The sequence below is a fragment of the Choristoneura fumiferana genome, chromosome 10 (genome assembly GCF_025370935.1).
Source record: "Choristoneura fumiferana chromosome 10, NRCan_CFum_1, whole genome shotgun sequence".
Taxonomy (NCBI): domain Eukaryota; kingdom Metazoa; phylum Arthropoda; class Insecta; order Lepidoptera; family Tortricidae; genus Choristoneura; species Choristoneura fumiferana.
In genome coordinates, this window is record NC_133481.1 from 14724594 (window position 1) to 14746142 (window position 21549).

The 21549-nt window shown below is 38.2% G+C and overlaps 1 protein-coding gene across 1 annotated transcript in view; it reads left to right on the forward strand.

The window, feature by feature from the left end:
- Positions 1-20894, forward strand: part of Ptx1 (pituitary homeobox homolog Ptx1) — a 71507-nt gene extending 50613 nt beyond the window's left edge. The window contains exons 4-5 of the mRNA XM_074093617.1: positions 4917-5161; positions 17489-20894. Coding sequence (XP_073949718.1) covers positions 4917-5161; positions 17489-18073 — 830 coding nt within the window. The 3' untranslated portion in view covers positions 18074-20894. The remainder of the gene's footprint in view (positions 1-4916; positions 5162-17488) is intronic.
- Positions 20895-21549: the final 655 nt, after the last annotated feature.

Genomic DNA, 21549 nt, shown 5'->3' on the forward strand with positions numbered 1-21549 from the left:
CACTCTATGGTGTCACTACTATATTGCGTCTGAATCGTTAAATCAGACTTAAATTATTATTATAATTCACGGAATGCACATTCAATCTAAGCAGCAGCGCCCGTGTCCAATAAAAATATTAGTCGCTTGTATTTTCAGACGCACACATCGGGTATAATTCTGTAATTTAAACAGATTTATGAATGAACATGTAGCTCCAAGACCCATTCAATAAACACAGTATCTGATTGGTTTATACATTTTTGACAAGTTGCCAAAGTGATGTAAGTAGTTATACTTCTTCATTATAACTTATATTTTGATCGAAATGTCATCAAAAATGTTATATTAATAGTTATATAAATAAAAAAACTATTATCGCCACACTTTACCAAATAAAAAGTACAGCAACTTCATTGACACGAATACATAACAGATAAGACTAAATCTCAAGTAGAATAGAAGATTTTGAAGCTGGTAAAAGTTAGTTATAAAGATTAATGGATAGTCGTTCATGTCTTGTTCTATCGGCTCGTACACCAATAAGTGTCATCAAACACGACATGACTATCTAGTACCAGGTACATTAAAGGAATCGTTATCAAATGGAGTGTCCACCGTTGAAGAGGCCGTGTTCCGATATCGCTAACACATGTTCCTGCGGTATTTACACGTTGTATCGTGTCGGTGCGCCGCAAAGGTTGGCCGCGCTTGATGGATGGGTCGGCGACTCACAAAGCGTATCGCCGATAGCCGTTATCGCTCGCTATCGGCTCTATCGCCCTATATCGCTATCGCGCGAGTCCCACCGGTAGCGCTCCGCCTAAACTCTGAGACCATAATCCTACCTTGTTCATTATACGCCAATGAGATTGCCAAACGAACAGATTGATGGTTTTAATAAAGTTGTCGAAATTAACGCGATACGCGCGGTGCTAATCCTCTGCAAACGTTTTGATTGGAGCGCAGGCGCGGGTTTATTAGAAATTCATATTAGATACGGCTGTACGCTATCCGCGTGTTTAAATATACAACATGCCTTGTTGTGATGCCCTGGTATTTGCTCATAAAGAGTTATAAGCTTGTGTTACTTTGAACACTATTACTTGCAGATTATTATAGGGGTCGTAAATCAAAAAGCTCCGAATATCACGTTGGCCCTAAGTGCCCTAATAACGTACGATCTCAATTTCTAAATGAACTATTTATTGAGTCTTCAATCAAGATAAGCAGCACAATAAATTTGTAACCCGTAATCCGATAAGGCGTAATAAATAATAGATAGGTATTATTATACATGAAAACAAAGTTCAGATACAATATCAAAGATACCTCTGGGTTTTTCAGCACAGTTGATTTATTTATAAATGGTATTAGCGAAATGGTGTTATTTTAATCTTCGTTCTCATGACATCGCACGATCTGGGGTTGGTGGAGAGTATCACGTTTTAGTATTTCTATCTAATTGATAGATTACCGTTGAAAGTTTTTATTAGATTTTTTTAAATTAACTTACTTTGAGCCGAGTAGGCGCAAGTTCAATATTGTTAAAACTATTTAGATATACTTACTTAACGATTATCAGGGTTCGTAAATTGGGAGCAAAATTCACTGAAGTGCTAGGGTTGTCATAATTGTCATGTACGTAATTTTAATCGATTTTGCTCGCAATTTACGAACTCTGACGATTATAGTTTATATTATTAATATGGTATAGTTGTAATTTTATAACTGACAGCATTTTTTTAATTCATATTTTACTTCATGTGGTTTCCTGGAATCAGGAGCTTTTCCGGAATAAAAACCGAGTTCGAAAGGGATAATGTAGCTATCTATTAAGTAGTAAATAGCATAGGTAAAATTTTAGGATCAGTCCAGTACTTACAAATATGTATACAACATACAAATGGGTAAACTACACTTAAATAAACTAAACATTTTTAAGCTTATACAATAGAAACATCCACCAGAATCCAAACTACCCCCAACGTAGAAAAGGTAGTTAATATAAGTATATAGATTATCTTATCTGTTATAGGTATACTGTTGTATATTGTAATAGTTAGGTGACACACAATTGCGCGCTATTTTTGTTTATACTTCTAGGCGCAAATAGCTCCCAGTAGAAGTTCACTACATATAATCGGACAAGGTCACCGTTTGCAGTGTGCACCATTTTCTCCCCTTTTCTTCAGACTTGGTGAAGAAAATGTCACTTTGCTTCAGCCATTTACTAGAAAACCAGGGGAGGAGCATGCATTCTCCCGTTAAGCTCTGCGAGGTGCTTGGGTCAGTCTTTTTTGTTAATCCTCATTGGCTTCTTCATTGTCCGACCCTAGCCCTGGTAGAGCATTACGAATGTTACCAGGTAACCACTGACTTAGGCTGCTTAATGAGCACAAAAAACGCTCGCCGTTCTACCAATCACACGTAGTCGAAACCGGGCCGTTGGCCTCCTGAACATCCATGCAGGAATGCATATCGACCACCCTCCTAAGGGGAGTGATGTTATTAGATCAACAGATAGCGATAGCAATCAGTCCGCATATTGGGTTTAGCATGGTGCTATGCGATAAGGTCAGCGCTGCGTGTGTGTAATTATTATGAACGTGTAATTGTGTAGACTCTACACAAAGCTAAAGCATAACTATGGTAAGTTATAGTATGTTGTTTTAAATTAGGGAAAAGTCGGAATCTTCATCCGTCCGTAATTTTGATTTTGAAAATGGAACCGAGTTTATTAACGTAGGTACTTTTAAGACGTTGAACATAGGAAAAAATAAAGAATCAAATGCATCATATAACTAGTGATAAAATAAATTTATAAAACGTTTGTGAAGGATACAGTGAAAGTACTACAAAGTGAACATTGCGTGTAAAATTACCTACATAAAGCATTTAAAGACGGTAGAAGGGTAGAGATTCCTAAAAGTGATTATTTGGCCTTCCTACTGGCATCTTAACGAAACCTTTATTTTGTGCAGTTAAGTATCAATACCTAAATTAGTTTTTCAATCAATTGTCAAATATGCACCAGATCGTAGTAGGTATTATAAATATATATATGGGTAATAATATGGGTGATGATAAGTATGTTAGTCTGTAAGGTATTTATTACGGGCCAAATTATTATTATAGAGTTACGTCATCGTCACATCACTTTAGTTTAATCCTTTTCCGGTCTCGCTGCTGCCGCAACCTCCGCTAAATGTTACATCAAATCACGATCTTTTTTATATAATGCGAGACAAGCATTGTTTGAATTTATTTGTCAGAAAAATTGATTTTATTGTACATAAATAAAGCACGTGACGCCTATTGAAGCTCGAATTTACGGCGTCGTAAATGTATTAGACGAGTAAGCCGCGTATTAGGACGGCTACCGACGATTACTGTAATCGTTGAACATGTCAGTTATTTTAATATTTTATTACAATTTATTTATCTTGTTTCTGGAAGATTTTATCTTGTAGAAAATAGGACCAAAGGATTTTTAAAATGGGTGATTAAAACTCTATTATTTATAGTCAGATAACAATCACATTTTATTTAAATAAACATATTTTCAATAAAATAAAACATCCAAAAAAAACTTCCTGGTACATACCACTGAAATGTAAGATCCATATGTTAAGACACTCCGTACCTACCTAACTTACGTCCAATTGCAGGCTTTTTAATCTAGGTTTAGGTGGTCTTAAGTCCTGTCAGATCCATACAAGAACTGTCAGTTTAAGCCTTAAATCGAGATTTAAAAAAGTCTACAAGACGTCCTTAGTATTTTAAGTACACGGAATACCACCGCGGTTGGCATTGCAAGCTGATCATAATTACTAAGTGGATATAATGTAATTAGCACTTCGGCTATACCTACCTACATAGGTAAAGTTATGATCATTACAGATATCGGAGCTGTCGTGCATAAAAATATCTGAAAATTAGAGTATGTCAATCGCGTTAGTATGTGTTAAAACACCACTTTTGAGCGCAATATTAAATGTGCTATACTCGTAAATCTCATATTTTTGTTTATTTTTCGTGAGATAAAAGTTTGCAGTATTCTTCCGTCAGTTAATTAAAACTTTAGGAAACAGACATGTAATAAAATTATGGTCAAAGATCTAAGCCTAAGTTTCATTTCTTTACAATCTCAACCACTAAGTCGAGAAACATGAGAATTTGCACGGGGTCAGATGTTCATTTAGCGCAAATAAAGGTTATGGTGTGATTTTTTGGAATTTCCATGTTTAGGAAGCTACTGAAATATCAGTATTTAAATTAACCCATGATTTACCCCAGCAAAGCCACGGGTAATGGTGCTCCCACATTAGCTGTTATAAATTTTGTCTAATACTTTATAACTTTTGTTACAACTTGTTACATGTTTTAAACGCTCCCACATTGGTATAAAAATATTTTATAATAACATAGAACACATTCGAGGTTTAAATTTGTTGTATAGCATTTTAAAAGTTAAATAACATGATAGCAATGCCTTTGTTACAATTTGTAATAAAATGTTATTTTTAAACAAATGTTTTGTAATGTTATAGAACAATTATCACAGCCAATGTGGGAGCTCCATAAAGGCTCATCTCATCTCATCCCAGCTTATATACGTCCCACTGCTGGGCACAGGCCTCCTCTCAGAATGAGAGGGCTTGGGCAGTAGTTCCCACGCGGGTCCAGTGCGGATTGGGAACTTCACACACACCACTGAATTGCTTCGCAGGTTTGTGCAGGTTTCTTCGCGATGTCTTCCTTCACCGTAAAGCTCGTGGTAAATTTCAAATGTAATTACGCACATGAATTTCGAAAAACTCAGAAGGTGCGGGCGATAAAGGCTATTGATTTATTATTATCCATTATTCTTCATTTCTTTATAAACACTTTTCAATGTAATTTTATGTTTCTTTAAACAGTTCTTTCACCCACAGGCTCCCGAGCCCTAACGGAAGCGACTATCAAAACGGAATCAACGACTCCAGGGGTTGGACCCGACGACCAATCTCTGGACGACAAAGGCGACAAAAAGAACAAGCGGCAACGGCGCCAAAGGACGCACTTCACCAGCCAACAACTTCAAGAGTTAGAAGCCACGTTCGCCAGGAACCGGTACCCTGACATGTCAACGAGGGAAGAGATCGCGATGTGGACTAATTTGACGGAAGCGAGAGTTAGGGTGAGTTGACGTGTTGTTTTGTTTCGACTGTTAATTCCTAACTAACTTCTAGTTGCAACGTTAAACGTTACATGATACCATGCATGTAAAGCTTAATTCAGTGAAAGTTTTAATACATGTTCTTAAAGATACCGGAATCTCATCAGAATTTGGATAGTGACAAAAAACACTTTGTACCTATATATGTACTCTAAGTACTTTATTTAAATCAACTACAGTGGAAAAATTAGAGGAAAGGAGTGATTGACCCCTATCTCACTTGATAAAAAGAAGAATGTTTGAAAGCAAATGAGGTCAAACGTAAATTTCACTGGTTCATTATCAGCCTTTTCACTCTAGACTTGAAGAGCCCAAAGGACGTAAATAACGAATTTGTAATAATAACTCTTTTTTTTACTATAATGTGTCCCACTGCAAAGAAAAAGCCTCCCCATTCAACTAACAACTTTAATAAATTTATGTTTTTTATTTTATTTTAAATCCGCACTGTCATATAGTCATACCCGACCGACTATCGACAGTCAAACTAAACACGACAAACTAAATTTTTTGTGTCGCGCGACAAGGTGCAGCGAGTCCGCGTGTTTAGACTAATCGCCGCATCCGGCGCGCCTCCGGTATTTTTGTGCCGTCCGACGGAACACGGAATCCCTTAATCCGTGAGCATTTGAACCGTCTATTTCGGTCTTCTCATAATCCCCGGCTTAAGACTGATCGCACCCACACTCACTGTCAATAGTTCTGAAGGCCTGTTACAGATTCTGCGGTAGACTGTTCTATTTACAATGTTTTCTGGGATTCAAGGAATATTTGACGGTTTCTTCGGTATGCGGAGGTTTAGCGCGTGTTAATCTTAAAACGTTTGCTTTCGTCGAAACATTACATGGGCTAGGATCGTAAAACAAAAGACGGACGGCGACAACACTATCCCACTGAGATTTGTTACGAAAAACATTAATGAATACTGGCAGATTAAGCTGTTGCTAGTGAAGGATTTTTTACAGATTTTATGTTACGCTAAAAACAATATTAAATTTAAAACTATACAAACGGGCAAAAATACAAGTAGCACTTGTACCGTTATTAAGATGATTGTAAACGTTTTATACACATATACGAGGTGCCACTGATTCCTTAAAAGAGCTTAATAGTTTCAAGGTAACAACTCGTTACATTTTTCCTTCTGTTATTATGGTAAATATAGAATACCACATTTTTTTTAAATCGTCTTTTCTATTATTGGAAACTACGAAAGTTATTATTGCTTTCTTGTCTACATACTTAATCGATGCTCAAAATATTACTTGCACTCGAGCTCTTTATAGGTGTAAATTGATACTTTCGAATCGGACCCCAGTCCAAACTTAACTTCAAGTAGGTAATTATGAATTCAATCGGCTGCGTGTGTTCTTCAAAACATTGGTGTACTCAGGGCTGGAGCTACGTGTCAAATAATATTATGAATGAAATGTTTTATGCGTCACTATATGTAGCATCTTGGCAATGATTGGCGGAAACATCAGCTAGTATAGATTTATGTTGTGATAATATTCTTGATAAACAACTGATGCAAAATGTTTCATTCATCGCTATTTTGCGTTGCATCTTATTCACTGTTTACTTTAGAACAGTCGTCGTGATATATTATATCGTATATCGAGGAGCTTCATAATAGTTACTTTTCAACACATTACTTTGTTCACTACCAGGGGTCGGCAACGCGCAATCTGCGGGTCAAATGCGGCCCGAGACCTATCTCCTTGCGGCCCGCGACTGTTTTGTAATATACCTTTTCACACCTCTCCTTCAGAAAAGTAACTTTTCCTCCCTGACAAGAGGGAGCAAAGTGCAACTTTTCTGTTCAAGGCTTTTCTAAGTGTTTTATTGCAAATGCCATTTTTTGAAGTTGATAATTGTAAATCCACGCCATTTTCTATGCTGATTGTTCTTTAATAATAGTTAGTATATATTTTTTTCATGTTTCTTAATGCTTGGTGTGAAAAGTTGTATGAGCCACTCGGGAGCAAAATTATTTTCATCTTGGGCGTTAATCCTTGAATCCCTCATTTCGCTCAAGATTCTACTTTAGAATCCCTCGCTACGCTCAGGATTCTATTGCAGAATCCTTCGCTACATTCTGGATTCAATGTACGCCCTCGCCGTAAATACACCATTTTGCTCTCTTGTGACACAAATAACTATATAGTACCACTTACAATAGGTAACTAGGTAGATATCTATTAGGTACAAGTTTATCTTACAAGTGCGGCCCGCCTTCATCTATTTTTTCACTATGTGGCCCATGTCTACCAAAAGGTGGCCGATCCAATGGTGATCCAGTGGTGAACAGTTTATTGTTGCTTACATTACTAACTATAGCTAACTTATTTTCTCGTGAAAGTTCTTCTTATGAGTCTTATGACCATGACTAGAAATCATGAAGGTACTTATTCTGAGTCACATCACGACCAAAATCATGATACTAAATTTAGTTTACGTTACATATCGTCAAATAGAAGATCTGAAAAACATCTCAAGCTCTCAAAAATAAGAAGAAACGACCGTGGGAGTGTCACCAATGAATTCGTCAAGCTATAATGACAGCCATAGCTGTTCTCGTGTAGATATTTATGGCCTCAACTGTACATTGTAATTTTAATGTGAACTTATTCAGTTTTGTCTGCGGGTGGCAGGACCATATGCATGGTCCATCGGGATCGCTAACATCATCTTACTCGATAGCCGTGCTGCCAAGCGGTGAGATACCAGAAAATACCCTTATTCTGGCAGTCCATCTTAGATGGACCATCTACAGTCCACTTGTGTTTCATGTGCCAATGGATGATACTGCCATCCTATCCCTTTCAGAACTGGTCAATAAAATTGTGTTTCGTAAGATTAACTTTTTCTCAAAAATATTCGTATTATTTGGACGGGCCCGGCATCACCGATTGCCCTAAAAATACTCATTTAAAAAAGTGGCATCCCTGAACTCCAGCGGGGATTATCACGCGCCCGCCCAATAAATCCGTGTGCGCGCGCGGCGATAAATCGACCGACATTATTTTTGTTCCTCTCATTAGGGTCATTGCCTGCTTATGACTCAATTAAGTATATTCCTCGTGTCTTGTAAGATTATTCCAATTTGTACTTTGCAACGGAAGCTGTAAAGGCATTTTTCAACAATGAAAAATCGATAACCGATGATATTTAGAATCAAGTATGGATTGTATTTTTTTTTACCGCAAACTGGTATTTTTTGTCGGTATAAAATTAGACGATGAGGGAGGTATTGATAACATTATCGTCGAAACACGGAAAGAGTAATGTTATTGTGGACGTTGTTTGATTTTTTAGCACATTTCGTTCGTGTGGTCATAAAGCTGAAACGAATTGCAATCTGAATGGTGTTTTTAGTTAAATATACTCATCAAAAGCGCCCGAGGGAACAGCGCGCGATAACCTAATTCCACGCGGACGAAGTCGCGGGTCAAAGCTAGTATAGGCATATATTACTACTGAGTTAAATCATCAAATTTATCTAGAAATAATGACTATCCCAAGACTTATTTCGTTACACACATGAACATGTATAGTACCAAATTTAATAGTAGTACTCCCATTACAGTTCACTCGCGTATCAAAAACAAAACACCTCGTTCCACAAAAACATTATTCAAACTTGCGATTCGAGAACATTTTTGCCCCCATAGTTTTCGTGGAATTCGCCAAGGGTGTCGGTGGCAATCGGCCGTGAAACAGCGCGTGACATATCATTTGAGCGACGTTCGTATTTGACTGACGTTCGTTTGGGCCGCTCTTTATAACTGGGAGGAAATAAACCCATCGATCTATTAGATAATTAGTTTTAGATATTACTAGCTGTTGCCCGTACATGTCTGATACTTTTTTTTAATCTGTCGAACTAATTATATATTTTTAAGAATAATTATAACCCATTGTACCATCAGCCAAATATGTGGTCTACCACCCTAAAGTTGATAATCGTTTGCATGTCATAAAACAATAATGCCTATAGACGTGTCTGTCAACTTGAAAGTTCGACTTTGGCGACATATTCATTTGATAGGAACTTGTTTAAAAATTGATAGACCACTTATTTGGCTGATGGTACCTACGCACATTGTTCATTTGTTTGAAAAATTGTTTGGACTGTCATTTTATACAGCATTCCTGCAGCTTTTGTGTACTACTCTTATACTTTTTTCCACATCTGTAAACTCTCGTTTATAGATAAAGCCCGTATGCAATGCTGTTGACAGTCGCCGTGGCACGTAACATTATTTATTTTACGTGAAAAGGTTTCAGGTTTTCCGTTTTTTTTTCAGTGCTGTCTGCTCGTGTATGCAAACAATTTAGCAGTTTTTGCTTTTTGGAAGTAGTGATGCACTCTTTGGGGATTGGATTGTCCATTTGTGCAGGTTTTCTTTGGTATTTGTGATAGCCTGGTGGTGGCATGGGTAGCAGTTTATTAGGCACGTGATAAAATAAAGAAGGAAAGAAAATATTTAATCGTGACAACATGGCAAAAATAAATAAAATAAAATTTTCATTAAGATTTTCAACGTAATTCAGAAAAACTGCATTTTTTTTATTAAAACGACAATAAATGGAAAAGCAGTGATACGATACAATACGTATGTATTATTATTAACCCTCTTTAAAATTAAAGAAAAAACAAGTGCAACATAAAGTACCGTAAAAATGCAGATATAAATGATAAAGGTGTTCTTGGCATGATTGCAGCTTCCATTAGGGACAGTAATTTTGGACGCAACTCTACATACAATTAACGATTTGCAGTACGTTAACGTCGCCGCCACGATATGCAGCTACATATTTAAGTCAAGATAATCTCGCTAAGAATTTGTATCGCCAAACAAACTCCGATCGCAATTCCCTACGAAACTGCATGCTTTTGCCAAGAACTTTGCGATACGGAAACTTAACTTTACGACTGGGGATTTGAGTTCAGTTTCAAATTGAAAATCGGAACATTTGAGGATTACTACCCTTGGTTTTATGCTTACGTGCTGGTTGTTCTGATCGAGTAGATTGGAAAAGCGAAAGACAGTTAAAATATCGATTATGTTTTGTCACGATATTTGATTTATAATCCATCACAACCAAAAATGTCCACTGCTGGACTAGGTTTCATCAATGTCACCTTCCAGTACGCGGTCGCCAATCCAACCTTAGGTTTCCAAGGCTAATTGAGTCCTGCTTACTGCCACGTTAGATAAATATGTCATTGGCTGAGTCATGTCAGTAACTTTATTTTTTTTTTTATTTATTCATCACATTTTACAAAAATAACGACTTAAAAATATTTTCGCCAAACTGCTAAGCAGTTTGTTGGCGAAGACAGCACTCTTTAAATACACACTTAAATCCATATTAAACATTCAAGACCCGAGAACAAACATTCGCATTATTCATGCAAATGTCTGCCCCGGCCGGGAAACGAACCCGGGACCATAAAGCTTCGTAGTCAGGTTCTCTAACCACTTTGCCATCCGGTTAGAGCAACTTTAAGCACTGGCTTCTTTTACTTATCTCCTTAGTTCTGATTCGATCCCGCGAAGGTACTCGAGCTAGTTACATATTTACATTTATTTTATTAACGGCCATCCCTAAGACTAATATTCGGACACTCTCAAGATAGGGTTCCGTAGCCATTACGATAAAATGAAGTAAATATTATTTTTCTACGGTTTTTGTATTTTTTTCGGAATCTCTAATTTTATTATACCTTGCTGCTCTTTACTCTTAAACTACTAATAATTCTCAAGAAAACTTAGCCGTTATAGTTTTCCTTGTAAGTTTGATATACCAACTACCATCATGATTTAGCTACCGTTTAGCTTTTGGATGGGGGGGGGGGGGGGGGTGACGCTCGATTTAATGAAAATTTGCTCTTTAAAGTTGAATATTTCGTAAACCGGTAACTGAATCGAAAAATGGTCTTAACAATCCTTAACAATAATTTTAAAAGACCTATCCAACAATACCCCGCTTTGAAAAAAATCACCCCCACATTACATCTATGGGAGGTACCGTAAATAAAAAAAAAATCTTCCATTTTGTCGGCATAGTTGCTACAAATATCCGTGCAAAATTACAGCTTTCTAGCACTGATAGTCTCTGAGCAAAGCCGCGGACGGGCAGACCGACAGACAGACATGGGCGTTTTTGCCATTTTTGCTACGGAACCCTAAAAATGCGTGTAAACAAACATACAAAATGAACGTTACTAATCACAATGTCTAAGGACTGATTGTCGTTGAGACATTTCGGAAGTCACCGGTCAGATAGAAATCTTACCCAGGAAGAAAACTATGAGACCTGTCTTATGTACTTCTATCTTAATGTCCAGCGACAGTCGCCAAAGAAGTGTAAAGTGACACCCCGCGTAAGCCAGTAGCGGTGCAGCGCCACGGGGTGCGTTTAATATCTGCAGGGCTGTCCGTAATCCAGTGCGGCTATAAATCAAACCATCCCGGGATTCCCACTCTTCGGGATTGGATGACAAACGGGATTTTAGGAGCATGCTATTATTGCTTTGACGCCGTTTGACGATTTTATGAAATTTCACAGTTGTTAGTTACGGCTAGAACTTACTGGCGTCTTCAAGTGCTATCAAATTCAATGTTGATGGTGCTTCAAATTTGAGTTTTTGTGTGCTCAAAAATAGCACAGAAAGCTCAAATATTTGGATGTAATTAATTGGATATTACATTAAATTTGGGTAATTTAATCCAAAGCTACATGCCCAGTTTATGAATAGTGCTTACTGTAAGTACCTATTGAATTTAAGGCGTTTGCTGGACAAGTTTTTGAAATGTTTGTGAGAAAAAAACTAATACCAGATTTAAAAATTAATGTATTTCTAATCAATTAACAATTTAAGAAAAAACAAGTTCTTGTCGAATTTCAGGCAACGATTCAATTTTTTTTATATTTTTATGTCATTACTACCTAACTGACAATGTTCTATGGTAGGTACTTTGCAAGATACAAGACACTTTTATGAAAGTAATGAACAAGTCGTTTTAGCTCATAATGAGAAATAATTTCCATTAAACTGAATTGTTGGACTAACGCCTTTGCCAAGAGACATCCCTATATTCAACGAGCTTCAATTCCCAGTTTATATCCTCTATCCATTTATGTGAGCGCGTGTTTATTTGACTTTGGAATAGTGATTTAGCTCATCCTGCTCCAATAAACTAGTCTTCATTCCCCGTTCATAAGGTCGAGTTCACTACGCCTCGGGACCGAGGGCACCCGTTTGCTTAGAGCGTTATTTGATTGATGACACTAATAAAACTGCGATTCCGGTTTAATTTAAAATTTAAGGCAATTTGGCTGAAGTCTATCTGACCGTGTAATAGCGGATTCATCAGGGCACGGTTAATCTGTGGACGGTTTGACAGCGTTTCTTATTTAGATGGACAATTCATCATCGTTTAAAAAAAAGTTTGCGGAAACTTCGGCTAGGGGAGATTCTAATACGAAAGTGCTACAATTGGGAAACATTGGTCTTTAACTACTTAGGTAGATTAATCTGCTTTCCAGACAACCTGTATAAGAGGACTTCAGTTTAGTTGAAGTTATTGGTGAAGAGTAGAGTATAGACTATCAGATCAGACGTAAAGCATGTTTTCATCTTCTGCTAAATAAGAAGGAACACTTATTACTAATCAGTACCAACGTCATTACCTATTATCATCATATCAGCCGTAAGATGTCTACTACTGGTTATAGGTCTTTCCTGAGAATTTTCCGTTTCACGACTATTTTTACTTACTTAACGCCTATGTTTCAAAAGAAGTACCTGTTACTACACAACGACCTCAATGAGCGTATGGGTCATTAATTAAAGATAAAGAATCAAATAAAAAAAACCCTACTCTTTAATTTATCTCGTGAACACCAGCCGTAATCTAACCCTTATTGCAATAAACAAGCGGGATATTGAATACGCAAGAAACATTAATATCGATTCCGGAGGCATTAAAAATCCCTCGCAACATAGGGTACGGTCACCAACGTGCAATAATATATTTAAAGGATTAGCCGGGGCGCAATATCGCGACCCTCTCTACCCCGTGCCTATTCAAATAATGGAAATTATTTCCACATATGTGCACCTAAATAAATATCATTCTGTTGTCATTATTGAGCACCCCAAAGTTCCTGTGGAGTTATTTTCACCCGTTCGCGGTTTTGACGGGTAACGGTGTAGTCTGTATGGATTGGCCATTAATTTGCTATTCTTTAGCCATTTATGCTGATTGATTTCGTATGTATCTAATTAGACTTTATTTGCGACCACAGATATTTTTACAGGTAGCAGTAGTGTGGAGTTAATATTATTAGGCAACCCGTAGAGTGAGAGAAATGTGTATTAGGATTCGTTTGCACAGTTCCTACACTTGTCACTATGATGGAAGTGTAGGATGTGTAGGTGGTAGTGTAAGTGTAGGAAGTGTAGATGTATCCTAATACGTATAATAGACGTCACATAAAAATTTTTGGCAACCCGATGGGAGCTGTTACGGTGCCATGCGAGTGGTAATATAAATGTATTTAGGAGTGCTCATCACTATCCCAACAGTTGCCATCTTTGATTTTATGCCAGCAATAGAGGTTGTAGCTGGGCGTCATCTATTGGTCATTATCGTTTTGAGCACTCGGATGTTTACCTTAGCAGTCATTGTTAAAAAATGTTTCCTCAATTCTGCTTATCTCTTTACTCTATAACGGTACCTTCATGCTTCATCGTTTGTTTGAATATAATATGTTAAGATTAAACAAATTAGAGACGTTACATAAGTGAGAAGTCCCAGTGCTTTACAGCCCGCTCTATTTCACCATTATGCGTTAAGATGAACATAAATTGCTTAGCAACTGGGTTAAAGCAATTGAAATTCAGCCCGTGAAGTATTTGTTATTGAGTAGTAGTTCCATTGGCCATATGTGGTCTTCATCATCAGTTCCACTTCACCAAATGCTGATTTTCAAGAGCAAATGCACGAGTTACTACTAAGTAGATAAATATGTATATCGAAATATAATTAGGTATACGTTATTAGAAAAGTGGAATTTCATCCATTTCTAGTGATCAGCGGTTGACTCTTAAGTAATTACTACCGCCCATGTGTGCCAGCCTTGCAAAAAATGGTACACTAGCCTTTGAAAGGCACCTATGTTGTAGCAATTGCCATTCAAATTACATATCTGTACAAAATTACAAGTCAATCCGACTGGAAGTGAGTCAAAAGAACTTGAACATGAAACTACCGTGAGACTTGCTCATTTTAAATGATAATTTAAAGGACATCTCACGTCTGAAATCGAGTCGACGTGACGAATCGTTTCAGACGTGAGTTATCCGTTATGTTATCATTCAAAAGAACTTGCAAGATTTGACCCAATAAAAAGGACCAGTTAAATAAAAGCATGTAAAACTCGGGCCTCGGCCTAATGTTCACTAAAGTCGACCACACGCGGGAAAGCTCGTATCTCATAAGAATAAAAGAGCAAACGATAAATTTCACCTGCGGATACGATACATGCGTTCATGCGAATTTGTGAAATTTATGTTTTGAAAAACAAACGATTGTATATGGGGTGGAAACGAGCGTTTATGTTCACTTAACCGAGGAAGAGGGTATTATTTACCGTTTCGGTTCGGTGCGCGCCACTGAGTGAGACAAATACCTCCGGGGCGATATTTATTGCAGCAGCTTGGATTTCGCGATTTATCGTCGAGGTGAAGCGATCGATCGAGGCATGGCGAGTTATCGCCACTTACGACGACTTATCACCTCGGCCGTCAGTGCATGTATCGAGCGACCGGGCCTTCATGACAGCCTGACAGATGTGTCCATGGGATGGCGTTGCTTATTGCCAAGAGACAGATTCTACGTACCTGAATACTTTTTTAAAAGTACAAAGTTTGCTTGATTTGTTTATTTGACACTGAAGTAAGGCAAGAAAATGAAATCTAGACTAATGTGGAATCACGTAGGTCGGTCATTATTCAAGCTTTTGTTCCTACCTACACATTTTCGTGGATTTTTCTGTAAAAATTGCAGGAGATTTTGAAACCATTTTTACAGTTATCTGGTAGAAGTACAAGAACTTTTAACAAATATTCGAAAGCGACATCAAAACGTAAAGCCAATTCGTAAAAAATGTAACCACAAAGTGACCCCTCGCTTTCATGACTGAATCTCTCGAATGACCTAAAAGTACACAGGATTCGATTCTATCATATACATATATAATACCTACACATAAAAAATCTAAACTTAAAAAGTCTTATCCCCTGTTTCACCATCCATTGATTAAATTTATCCTAAAATTAATCAATGAATGATGGAACAGCCCCTTAATCTCTCAAAATGTTTGCCAAAACTTGGTTATGCCGACCCATTCTTCACCTTTATAGTGACGGCAACTCAACTTAAACCTGATGCTGTATATAAGTCTCATGCGTATTAACTCTGTTCATCTTGCTCTTTCGGCTAGAGACCATATTCTCGAACGCTCTTGCAATCAGAGCGTACATCTCTTTCCACCGTCTTATACCATTCGAGGGCGGCCGTATGCAATTTAAACAAATACTCTACTGGTGGTAAATAGACCTTGATGAAATATATACTTTTTTAATAATAAACCGAACAGCGATAGACTCCTATTTCACCTGGTGGAAAGTGCAGATGAAAGATGATTAGTTCAGGAATAGCCTATTCGCTTTAGTTTTGAAGATCCTTAGGTTACTTGCTTACTTTGGGGCAAGGGCAACTGGTGTGAATTGGAGTTGGAGTTCGCTCTTACCATTTCTTAGTTCTTCGCGTAAAAAAGCATGGAGTAAACCGCTTTGTGTGCACCCACAGAAAGCTAACAACATATGTGCGAAGACGAAGGAAGACACATTTCATAATACAAATTGCTTTTTGTCGTAATTTTTTGGCCATTAATGGCTTTCATATGGGTTTTTGTGATTGTGTAGTTCAGCGATGAATAACGGAAGGCGAGGCTGACGGAAGGCCCATAAATCAGGAGCTATCTGCTGACGCCCGCGGTATCGATCGCACTCGTTGTTTCATGCTGGCTTCTTTTAATCTTTTGAAGATAGTACTATTTTTACCAGGTTAGGTTAAATAACAGTTTTGGCCACGTTTCCGTCACGATTAGACCAAATTTAAACTGTGTCTAAACGGCATTGTGTGCAATTTCTTCGACTTGATATTTATCACAAGTGAGTAGTGCGAATAAACTTTAGAGTAACGCTAATCGAAAACTTTTGAATTACTCATTTAGTAGACTCTTTATTTGCTCTGACTTCAGCGTCAGTTTTAGCTACACACATTAATTATTCTACGACGTATTTTCTGTTACATCAGACATCAAAATCCTCGATTCTGCTATTGTTTTTTCGAGCTAATATTATTTTGTAATTTGTGTAGTAACTATTAAGTAATCTGTGGTAGCCCCGTAGTACTGTACCTTTTTGTCAAGCAGTCATAATGGTTTACAGTAGTCAAGGGACTTAAGTACAATTTTTTTTTCTTAGTTCAGGCACACTGTTATGTAGATTTTATCAACAGATTGTATGTTTTATATCGTACTACAATTTTTCTTAATAAATCAATATTATTATTTTAAAAATCTCTACAGTTAAAATGTTAAGGGTTGTAAAAGTACCTACTCGTTATTTCACTTATGAATGTAAAAGGATATCAATTTAAGAACCTTTTATGTTATAAGTCAAAAGAGTTCGTGCACAGTCTACCGATGCCATTAGAGCATGTTGTAACGTCGTAAGGAAGTTTCCACTACATGAGGTTAGGTGTTTTTAAATGATGTGAGTTTTTCCGGCTCTTGGTGAGTCTGAAGGCAGCGTCACATTCACATCCAAAACCTTCAGCGTAATACTTTACACCGAATGTCAGGCTCACAATTAATCGTACCTCGACCAACCGCCTAAACAACATCGATCGCGCACATTTACCGCGTCCCGCCCAATCGCGTCGCTCGTCCGTCTTCATTCCCCCTACAATTAGACGCGCGGTTAGGACGTGGTCGGAATCGCGGAATAACGCTCTGTCAACTTTGTAATGAGCAAAGTTAATAGCTACGCAACGTCGCGCATCCTGATTCTGATTTGAAACTTGTACGTCGAAAATTTGTAATGGTGATTCTGGTTTCAGACCTGTAGTTATAAAACGCTTCTTTAGGATATTTATGTCTGAAAGTACCTATACTCTAAAGTCAATTGTTTTATTGTTACAGGTTTGGTTTAAAAACCGGAGAGCGAAATGGCGGAAGCGAGAACGTAATGCAATGAATGCAGCCGCGGCTGCCGCCGCTGACTTCAAGAACGGCTTCACGACGCAGTTCAACGGGCTGATGCAGCCGTTCCCTGACACCGACATCTACTCATCGTATCCCTACAACAACTGGGCTACCAAGGTGCCCAGCCCGCTAGGCACGAAGAGCTTTCCTTGGCCGGTAAACCCTCTCGGTTCAGTCGTCCCAGCGAGCCATCACCAAGGCTCAGTGAACTGTTTTAACACAGCTACTTCAATGGGAGGCGTCGGCGGCGGCAGCATGGGCGGCGTGGTCGGCTCGGCTGGAGTCGGCGGTGGCGTCGCGCCGTGCCCTTACACGGCGCCTCCGAACCCGTATACGATGTACCGGACCGAACCGTGCCCGGCGATGTCGTCGTCGATAGCGCAGCTGCGGTTGAAGGCGAAGCAGCACTCGACAGGGTTTGGGGGTGGTTACGGCGGGGTGTCGCCTGTGTCGCGCGCTGGGTCGGCGCCGTTGTCGGCGTGCCAGTACGCGGCGGGCGGGGTCAGTGACCGCGTGCTCTGAGACGAGGCGCGCGGCCGCGACGACGCGCGCTCGCCGCTGCTAACCGCCGCCCGCGCATCCTAGCCGCCCGCGCCCGAGGCCAACCAGCCGCTCTACAGGCACCTGTGGGAGTGGTTCGATTGATTCTGTGCACAAACTCGAAGCGTTGCGTTCATACTGCGCGTGTTTTATGTGCAGCAACGGGGATCGGCTGCTTATCGCGAATGGCAGTGTCGATTGTGACTGGATGACTTCAATGGATTGCTACTCACTACGCTACAAGTACTACAAATAAATGTTGAATTTGTGTTAAAAAATCTTTAGTGAATAGCAATTCTCATTCACTCTTCATCTAACTCTGAAATTATACTAATAAACATGCTGACAGACGATTTATGTTCTACGAGATACACCGCGGTTACCTTTTGAACTATCAACATACACGTCTACTAGCAACATGGTAGACGGTGGCGGGTAGACCGATGCATGACGCTACCAGATGCGTCGAATAAACCCGTAATCCCTTAGAAAATATGTCTGATGTAGATGTTTCGATTTGTCTAATAACATATCACAAGAGTAGTAGCCGGATCAAAATCGACACTGTTACCCACGCTCTGTAAAGATCGCCATTTTAACACTCAAAACTTAGTTATTTGTACAAGTAATGGTGCAAGTTCTCAAAGTTTTGCGAGTTGTATTAAAGCTGCAGGTATGACTTGAGTGCATGAACTGGAATAAGCTTTATGACTGCCATAAGCGAGTTAGCTCTATTGCAGTCGTATAGCCGCTACATAGTGGGGAATTTCTCGTCTTCAAAAAACTTCGGGCAATAAAACTTAACGATTCTTCTAGGATATTAATATCATGTAAATATGTAGCTATGTACTTACGTATACCAAAGCGATGTGTGCAATTTTTTATAAGCTTAAAATGTACTTAGATTTTAAAGAATGTATTTTTAAGTGTGTAGCTTAGATTGTAAATATAATGGATGCGTAAATTGTTTGAGTTACATATCGTGACATTGGGAATAACGTATTTTAGCATTTAATACATACGTCGAAGTTTTTTGACTAGACATCGACTTACTGGAGATTGTTATGGTTGTTAATAAGTGAATTCTGTTTCTGTAAATAATGCTCCTAAATATTGCAATGTTTTCGACTTTGACAAATATGTAATGTGAACAGATTGTCAATTGTTATTATTTTAAGCCACGATAATGCAATAATAGTTTATATTAAACAGCAATACCGTAACATAATATTTTTTCTAGCCAGATATCTGAATAGAAAAACAACGTTCGCCAGTATTCTTAGTATTATAAAATAAATGTAACATGTAAATTGAATTGAATTTAAGTTATATATTGAAGTAAAATGACTATATAATGGAAAGGAGACGCCGTCGAAAAGAGACAGGTTGTAAATCTTTGTTTTACAAAACATATCCAATGAAATTTAAACGAATCGTGTAGGTACTTAAAGTAAGAAAGTTAGTTTTCTTTTCATTTAAATATTATGAAATTTTCAACAATGTGACTTTTTTGAATATTTAAAACAAATTGTAATTTAAAGTAATACCCGAGCTATCAACCCTGGTGCCAGACTATAAATAATTCTGCCCCTGCTCTTCGCTCTGCTCATGGCGCTACCTTCCTCAGCTGTTACCACTTTACTGTTTTCCTTTAATATTATAATAAGTTCTTTACTACTAAAATTTTATTTATAAAAACGCCATATTGTAGAATCTTGTACAATAATGATAGGGCGTCTTCGGCGCTATACGCAGCTAACTCGCTGCGCACTCGCAGCGACATCTTTGCGCGCTCGCGGCGAAATTGTAAGGGTCCCCGCACATGCAGTCGCTAGTCGCTCGATTTCAGCGATAAATCTGATCACGTGACCCCCTTTTTAAAGGCGATTTTGAATTTACCGCGACTCAAAAAAGTATCGTCAAGTCGCCGCGTCGAGCAGCAGCGACAAGATGGCTTCTTGCAGGATTGATCTTGGCCTTGGAAACTGATTTCTTAATCTCATTTAACTAGTAGCAGTCGTGGCAGTGGTACAAATAAAATAAATTGGAGTGAAAGAAAAAAAAATAACAGTGTTTTTACCGAAACTGAAGAAGGTTTTTTTTTCAGCGATAAAGCTCAACATTTTCAGCTTTATCGCTAAATGTCACGTGACCAGATTTGACGTTGGAAACGAGCGTCGAGCGATTGCATGTGGCCCCACCTTTACGCGCTCGCAGCGAACTCGCCCGCAAATCGCTAGTGTGATAAGGCCCTAACATAGCCACACTACCTCTCCGTCTCCTTTCCTCGCCACTTCCCTTGCCGTTCATCGAAGGGGTGGATGTAGGGTTAGGAATAGCGTTAACAATTTTGAGGCAATATTGTCATCGTCATCAGATATAGAGATTTTCAAAAGAATTTTAACCAGTAATTTACATATTTACTTTACTGATTTATTGTTATACTTTTTGTTACTATCTAGTTATATCAAAAGAGTCACGTTAAAACAGATTTTCTGGTGGAATATAACTAAAATAGAGACATTATAATATCTTCAAACAACAGAGTTTTGAACGAATGAAGCTTTACATAAAACTTTCTTAGATATTGGCATAACCTGAAATGAGATTAAAGTAACCAGGATCTCATTAATTTAAATAACTATTTATTAAACACCCACAGGAACTGTAAATAATTGTAATAAATTAGTAACTATTTTACATTAGTGCTATTTTTAGTTAAATACACGAACTAGATACCTTCCGTGTGCCTATCAATAATAAATGATGTAAATAAATTATTTCGATAAACGTAAATTTTTAATTTGAGGTTTTCATTTGAATACATATCAGACAAATATCAGCGAACTAGCCAGTAATTTATTATTTTGGAGACGTACGTACTTAAGAGAATACCGATTGTTTTGTAATTTCAGAAACCTCTAGTCATAATAAAAAATATCACCGAGTATTGGAACATTTTATTTATAAATCCATACCATATCTCAAACCTTACACATAACTCCCAAGCTCTATACCTATGTACAGTCAAGTGCAAAAATATTAAATAATTTTAAATTTATCTGATCTCGTGGTTACCCTACTTCTTACGTTGAACGGTCATAGACACTGCACATGTTCAATCAACCTATTGGCATTAAATATTAAATATCTGATTCGACTTCTTACGTTGAACGGTCATAGACACTGCACATGTTGAATCACGTCAGATAACTCAAATCGAGTTTAGCTCGACATGTTCGGGCTAATCCGTAGCCCTTCGTCTTCGGAGCAACGCGACTCAGCGGCTGCTGCAACACGCGCACTGCCACTGCACTGTTGCGCGTGTTGCAGCAGCCGCTGAGTCGCGTTGCTCCGAAGACGAAGGGCTACGGATTAGCCCGAAACATGTCGAGCTAAACTCGATTTAAGACGTGAGTTATCCGGGTCTATTGGCATTTGCTGAAAAAATAATACAT